Source organism: Microchirus variegatus, assembly GCF_963457635.1.
Source record: "Microchirus variegatus genome assembly, chromosome: 10".
Lineage (NCBI taxonomy): Eukaryota > Metazoa > Chordata > Actinopteri > Pleuronectiformes > Soleidae > Microchirus > Microchirus variegatus.
Window position 1 is genome coordinate 6,634,419 of NC_139811.1, and position 8,012 is coordinate 6,642,430.

The 8,012-nt window shown below is 41.0% G+C and overlaps 1 protein-coding gene across 1 annotated transcript in view; it reads right to left on the minus strand.

The window, feature by feature from the left end:
* Nucleotides 1–223: 223 nt before the first annotated feature.
* Nucleotides 224–8,012, minus strand: part of LOC310932678 (thyroid hormone receptor alpha) — a gene marked incomplete at both ends in the record, with an annotated part of 31,086 nt that continues 23,297 nt past the window's right edge. Inside the window, 4 exons of the mRNA XM_083896007.1 lie at nt 224–474; nt 1,707–1,965; nt 3,778–3,924; nt 5,950–6,155. Of these exons, the coding sequence (XP_083752133.1) occupies nt 224–474; nt 1,707–1,965; nt 3,778–3,924; nt 5,950–6,155 (863 nt within the window). The remainder of the gene's footprint in view (nt 475–1,706; nt 1,966–3,777; nt 3,925–5,949; nt 6,156–8,012) is intronic.

Sequence of the window (8,012 nt, forward strand, 5' to 3'; positions counted from 1 at the left end):
GTGGGTCTTGTTTAAAAAAAAAAAAAAAAAGAAGAAGAAGAAAAAAAGGGGGAAACAAAAGTTTTCAGTTCTCACTGAAGATGAATAAAAAAAACAAAAATGGGGGTTTGTTTTTCTCCTTTGAACCTTGCCAAACACTTCCTCCGACACCACAGCCACCCCCAAAACTGTACGTTTTTTTCTTCTAACTTCTCTGTCTTTTCTTAACTTCTGTGTCTGTGTGTTACACTTCCTGGTCCTCAAACACCTCAAGGAAGAGCGGGGGAAAGAGTTCGCTGGGACACTCCACCTTCATGTGGAGGAAGCGACTGGCGTGGCAGGCTCCGATCATCCGCAGGTCTGTTACCTTCATCAGCAGCTTGGGCCAGAAGTGGCGGATGTTGTGCTTGCGATGGTTGATGTAGTGTTCGAAGGCCAGCAGGTACGCCTCTTGGCACTGCTCGATTTTCTCCACACTGGTCAGGCCCGAGCGGTCTGAGTGACGAAGGAGACTTAAATCAGTCATTTTCAGCATAAATGCGTCTCATACGAGTCCAAATCTAGTGTTTTTATTGCTCATCTAGCGTTTAAGACCATGCTGTCGAGCAACATCTATCTATAAAGCAAGTTGTGTCTGTGTGTGTGTCTGTGACGGGGATAACTCGCTGACCGTTAGTCAGATCGCCCTAAGATTTTGGATATGGATTGAGCATGGCCCGCTACACCAGGCAGCGCATCTGAAGGCAATTTTTTGCGGCTAACTATGCGTATCTTTTTCCAAGCTACGATTACGATAAGCAATAGCGTAGGGCTAACATAGTACAAACACTGTGCAAATGTATGTGTGTGAGGTAATAAAAACAAGAGGTATGTGTTGAAGAGGTATTCTAGATATAAATAATCTCGTTTTAATATATGTATTATTTATATTATATGTTTATTATATTGACTAACATTTCTGTTCTTTTTGTGAATTCAATAATATGTAATCATCTCCAAGTACAGAGCGTGAACATATCTTTATATACAAGATAGTTATACGAATACTTTCTGTAAACATAGTAAAATGACACTGTGTAATCAATGTTTATACACAGTATATATGTAAATAAACACAGTGATTTTTCCAAAGGTAAGCTAGCGAGGCTACGATTAGCAATAGCGTAGGGCAAACATAATAGAAACACTGTGCAACCTCATTAGGCTCAACACACATTTTCTTATTTTCAATTAGCATTAGCGTAGCTAGCTGTTTTGTGACTTTCGGCCATCATAACGAAGAAAAATATTTTTCAGATTAGAGGAGACTATTTTCAAGATAGAATCTGGACAACATTTTACAACACAAAAACACAATATTGGATTTACTGTTCATGCAATTGTCTTGATTGTTTATAACCTGTTGTGATATTTTTTTCACTTCCTGTCACAGTTTAAAGTCATTTAGACTTCATACAACAGCCACCACTGACTGGAATAATCTGGTTGTGGCAACTCATTTGACTCATGTCACGTGTCAACAAAGTTATGCAAATTTTGCGTTTTAAATTTTGTAACATGTCAATTGTGGCTGGAAAAAGGGTGAATTCCTTGAAGCTATTCAACAAGTCGAGTCAAAGCCTTTCACTGTATTATTTCAAAGCAAAAATTGTGGTGCAGTAAAAAAGCAAACTACAATTTCAAAACAAGCAGCAGCAGACGCAGCATTCTGGGTAAAGAGTACTCACCTGAGCTCATGAGTAGCACGGCCTGCATCAGCGCCACCTCCGTGTCGTCCAGGTTAAACTGAGCCAGACTCTTGCCCAAATCAAAGATGGCGTCCGACACCACTCCCAAGCCGCCGTTCTTCAGCTGCTCCCGCTTGACGGCCATCTCGCCGTTCAGCGTCAGCGTCTCGCTCTCGGGGTCGTAGCGCACGGCGGCGCGCAGCGACATGATCTCCATGCAGCAGCCTTTCAGCAAGATGATCTGGTCTTCACAAGGCAGCTGGGGGAAACACCATCGCAACGTGAGGCGTCATTGGGGAACCATAGAACAGGAAGTGACATGAAAACTCATTTTTAAGCAAATTGTTTGGGTTTTAGGGGACAAAAAACACAGATGAACATCCTACCTTCCTGCTAATGATGCTCCATATGTTAAAATTAAACTGTGTACATATTTCTATGCAGAGAAATCGATGTGCCCTACAAATAATCATGCAACTGTGAAGCCTCTACGATATCACATTGCAGAGTGAGATGGAGGAAGAGGTTGATTATTGTTTGACATAATGACAGCTAAAAATAAGCATGAAAAATGGCTGTGCACAGGAAGCATCCAATCAACGGACCTTGTTTAGAGCAAAGTCCTTTTTACACTGATTATGTGACAAGGAACTCATGCGCCACTGACAACTAACACAAAAGCTTCGTCCGTTCATCTCTCGTCTCTGCGCTGCATTTACTCTCTGCGATTTATTCAAGTGTTCAGCTACAGTACAAGGACAAATGTACCATTCAAAGGTAATGCACAGTGTCATTAATTACAGCATGCACCAAGACGTGGTGTCACAAAAAATGTCAATATACTGTAAACAAGCTGTTATAAATAAAGCGTTAGGGTGTATAAATTAACATCACACATAAGTGTTCACTCTGAAGGAACTTAATAGAGATAGAATGATTTGCTGATTTTGGACACAACCTTAAAGAGAGTTTTTAATATTAACAAATGAGATAATATCAATATTCCTGTCCAGGTTCAGGATGTTTGTCTAAAACAAATAATATTTCAGATATTATTTGGATTGCTTGTACTAGACTATGCACATATTTTACAATGAATTAATGTTCACGAGAGCTTTAAACAATGGCTCCTCGAATTCCAGCAGACAACAACAAAACCAGAATTTCTACCCGGCAACTATAGCTATTGCTACACTGTTGCTACACTGCTTAACACTGTTAGCACTGGCTAGACGGATAACTAAGCTAACATTCTCTAACTAGATGGTTGAACATAAAGTCAGAGGCTGACTTTTTAAGTTACCTTCTGACACAAAAACAGCACTCTTGTAAAATCAGTTTTACATATGAACTTAATGGCTACAAACATGCTATTGCACTAAAAAACAGGGCGATAACGCGAAAAGCTAACAAAGCTTTTTTTCAGTTGTCCGTAAAAGGACATTCAAATTAAAAAGAGAAACAGAACTTTCACTGCAGCCATTTTGACATGAAACGAAAAAGTAAACACATGTGCTATGAAGCTAATCAACACCCAGAACAGAACCTTAATGAATGTCATTAGTAGCACCTGTGTTCCTGTCAAATATGCTGTCAGCTGTGAGTACAGAGCAACGTCAGACATATATCACAGTAACATGAACCTGTTTTGCTGCTTAATAATGTGGAAAAAGTCGAGAGGCTTTCATTTCAGTAAATTATGTTTCAATTTTAACATTAGAAGAAAGATATTTTCAAACTTTAACGGACGTGCGGTGTTTGCTAGCATGGCAACAAAGCCTGTATATCGTTAGCCTAATAGCATAGTTGCCTAAGTCACATTTTAACGTTTTCGGAAAACAAGAAATAACACATTTTTTAGCACGCACATTGGTAAAGTTAGGCAGATATCACAATTACCAAAAAAACGACTTAGGCTATTATGCTATTAGGCTAACGATATGCTCTAGTAGTAATACAAGGTACTCTGGATTATAACATTCGTAATCCATCAAGGCTGACCACAAACAGGAACACACATATATATATTTGTTAAAAAATAGATTTGATGCACGGAAAAAATAAAACCCACCTCTGAGAACATGGGCAATTTCTTGGCAAAGTCAACGACACGTGTGATGGCGGGTGTCATTATCTTGGTGAACTCACTGAAAGCTTCCAGGTCCACTTTATCACCATCAGAGGTGGGGACCATCGGACCTTGGCCGATATCATCTGGCTAAAAAAAAAACACACACAAAAAAAATGCTTAAATGTCACAAAGAAATTGTTAGAATTAAGAGACAGCAGCAGACGGACAGGAAACCATATCAGAGGCTAAAATAAGAAGACATCATATGACTTAACAGGGTAATGTTGAGATAATTGAGTCATGAATGTGACTGCAGGTCTGTATCAGTGTAGATAATGTGGCAGTGCGTTTTGGCTGTTGTTAATAAAAACTGTTTACTAAATCAACATAAGAGAAGTCTTTGGAGCTCAGAGCAGAGCGACAGGGCCTGAGGTAAGATGTTATCTCATTATCTGTGTTGAATGTTGCCAACAGCAAACAGCACCACTGATCCTGACACTGTTCTAACAGAATGGACACTTTCAACAGTAAACAGCTTTAAGCAACACAGCATATTCATTCATATAGAAATTAAACATCTACAAATCCACTTCATATTCATACAGTTGGGGAAGAGGGAATTTACAAAATATTCTGAAATGACACAGTCATTGTGATTCATAAATGAGTTTGATGAAACTGCCAAACATGTGGTTGAACCTTGAATCTGACAATCCTGGCGCCTCTTTGTTCACCATGGAACTCACCGCCCCGAGCTATTTTATTTTTTATTTAACAGGTCTTTAAAAACTGTATTTTAACAAGTTTTTTTTTTTTTTTTTTGCCTTTGTGAAAACAGTTGCCTGGTAACAGCCACTTGACTTCTGTCTCAAGGTAACAACGTGGACAATGTAGACACGTGTATCTGCAACGTGGCTCGCGATCACACGGGACGTCACGGAGCGCGGCGCAGATGAAAAGCGCCCGCCGTCAAAAGAAGTTGCTTTCTTTCATATGTACGTAAGTTCCACTCTTGAGTTTCAGCGCACACTGTGAACCCCGATATTCTTGAAATAACGAGCCATATTGAAAGGAACGAACCACTGACAGATTCAACAAGTCAGATTAAGATTCTGAAAATGAATTATTTGAGAGGCTGTACTTTTATATAACGTGTAGTTTTTGATTAAACAAAGTTCTAGTGCAGAAATATTGGATTTTCACAATAAACTGTTTGTCCAACTTACTTATGTGGGATTAAAACCATGCTCAAAATGACCTTTTCACTGATTAATTAGTACAGTACAGAAGGTATTATCAAATTCTACTTTGTTCCCTTTGCTGTTTATTATGTATATAGTAGTGCTGGGCGCGTTAAAGGCGTCAACGTTAACGCATGACGCGTTTCCATGACGACGGACCGGAAAAAGTACGCGTGACGTCACGTTTACGTGACTCTGGTTTGTTAAAATTAGTTTCTAAAGTAACGCTAAACTTTAAAAACAGAAGCACACATACGCAGTACACAGGTACGCTGGTTATTTGTAGCGCTGCTCTTTTTTGTTTAATAAACAGACCGCTCTAGTTCCACTGTAGGCGCGCTAACGGCGCTAAAAGGAGCTAATGCAGCTAACGGAGACATATATAGTCATTTTTAGTGGCAGCTGCAGCACTTTTATTTAATATTTTATTCGTCATATCACGTCATCCGGATGTTTGTCACAATACTTGAAACTTCTAAACTTTTTTTTTCCCATGATACATTTGTTATTTTAAAACTGCATACATGTTTCCTGTATTTTCTGGATGTGCTCCAATTAAGTGAGTGATATATAAATAATTATGCTTTATATAGCAGCCTCTAATTAGACCTTTGCACAGTACTCCGCCGCAACTTAAAAATTCCCAGGCAACTTCTGGAGTTGTAAGGAGCTTTGACTTATATGCAGATTTATAAGGCTTATTTGAAATGAGCAGAGATAATGATAACCATGGAGTCTGAAGACGAGTCCCCCCCCCCCCCCCCCCCGGGAAGGAAGCCGTACCAAGTTTGAAAAGCTCTGATGTACTGAGAGAACAAGAGCATCTGAGGCTCATGCACAGTGGAAATACAAGGACTATTTCACACACACTGATGGTGTGAGACCATCTACAACTACAGAAACCATGCATGTGTCGCTGACATTCACTTACCATGAACTTGCGCTTCTGTTTCCAGCTGGACCCCTGGGCGTTGGTGTGCCGGTGGGCCTCGGTCGCCAACTTGATCAGCTCCCACTCCGCCGTGTCCGGCTCCGGCCTCACCTGCAGCGTCCGAACCATCTCCTCCTTCTTCCTCTTCTCTCGGTTTTCCTCGATCAGACGCCGCTTGGCCACTCGCTTGGCCTCATCCAGCACCACTGATGGGTAAAGAAGAGAACAACTCGTTTAAGCTGCGAAGGCTGTAAACACTCTCCTGCCTTCCTACTCGCTGCCATTTCCTCGTACCAAATACATGTCCACGATTATAAAGATTGATTTAAATATAAAATTGGATGACGTAATCAACCCTCCTGTGCAATGTCTTCACTAAAAAAGTTTTATTCAACACTTTAACCTCATATTTTATGAAAAGCAGGATTGAACTTTTCAGCAGTGAAGTGAATGCCCTTCAAAACTAGTTAGAAAAGAACGTGTCAGTCCAACACTGAATGCCACAGTAATATAAAAGGTTTATAAAAGGACTTTGCTGAGCTGTAGGGAGAGTTATTACCTGTATATGGCAGAAAAACAAGGTCCTGTTTAGCAAAAAATAGTGCTGGGCGCTAGGTTAACGTACAACGTGTACAAAGGGGTTTTAAAGGGTTCTCTGGTTCAAAATGGTTCTTACTGGAACCAATGGACCTTTTCCTCAGGAAAGCGTTTTTCAGAAGCAAATGGTTCCAGGTAGAACCTCAGCCCTTGTAGAAAGAACCTTTTGGAACCCTTATTTTTAACAGTGTACTATGAAAAAAGCAAATGTCGTAGTGCTGGGCATGTTAGCGTACGTTAGCATGACGCGTTTCCATGACGACTGACCAGGCACCATTTACCAGTTAGCTTTGTTAGCTGCATTAGCTTCTTTAGCACCGTTAGCCCGCCTACAATCGAACTGGAGCGGACTGTTTATTAAAGCGGAACTAGACCGGAAGTTCCTATTATCGCTGTTTTTTTTGGTGTGTATCTGCGTCATTACCTTGTTTATGAAGCCTGACGGTTCGAAACAAACAGTTCAGCCATTGCTGAGAACGTTGTGTTTTATTGTAATCTCGGGGCTCAACGAGATCACTGAAAATCCCGTAATAGTAGCGTAAGCAGCGGTTCTCCTGAACAACCGATCGTCCTGCTCCGGGCACTAGTCCGGGCACATCCGGTTGCGTACATTGAACCGCAGAAGAAGAATAACGTCCGTTGTGGAGGTGTTTCACGAGCAACAGTGTCTTCTGACTCTGGGTCTGACTCCGGTTTAAAGTCATAAAGGGACTGCTGCGGGGAGTCGTGAAGAAGCTATTTTTAAACACTGTTAAAACAATGTTTTGATAATGAGTAGCAGTGCATCCACCGCTCCAGAGAGGGAGCTGCGCTTCTGAGAGCTGACGTGATAGATTACGTCACTTCCAGATACCTAGCCAATCACAACACAGGTGGGAAGGCTCTACGCTGGCTGGCCAATCACAACACACTCTGTCTTCTCGGGTGAGATTTATGGCTAAAAATAGCACGACTGACAAGCGCTTCGAAAAGGACAGATTTCAATCGGCTTGTTTACATCAACTAGGAGGATTTTGACCATAAAAACAACTTAATATATGTAAGTAGACCTCCATAACTCACATATATGTGCAACAGGACCACTCTATGTGACCTTTAAAGGAAAAGAGCAGCGGTACAAATAACCAGCGTACCTCTGTACTGCGTATGTGTGCCTCTGTTTTTGACGTCACGCGTGTCTTTTTCTGGTCAGTCGTCATGGAATCGCATATGATAACGTGCGTTAACGTTGACGCTGTTGGCGCACGTTGAAGCCATTAGCGCATGTTGACGCCGTTAGCGCACGTCAACGTGTTAACCCGCCCAGCACTAGTTAAAAAAAAAAACTGTGAAGGAAGCATAGGTAAATATTTGGTTGCCTATTTTGCTGCATGAGGAGGAATGTGGTCAATTCAAAAGCTAAATGTTCACTCAAAGACTATTACAGATGTGTGTATGTGCCCGTGTAAGTTTACTGGCGATGTCTA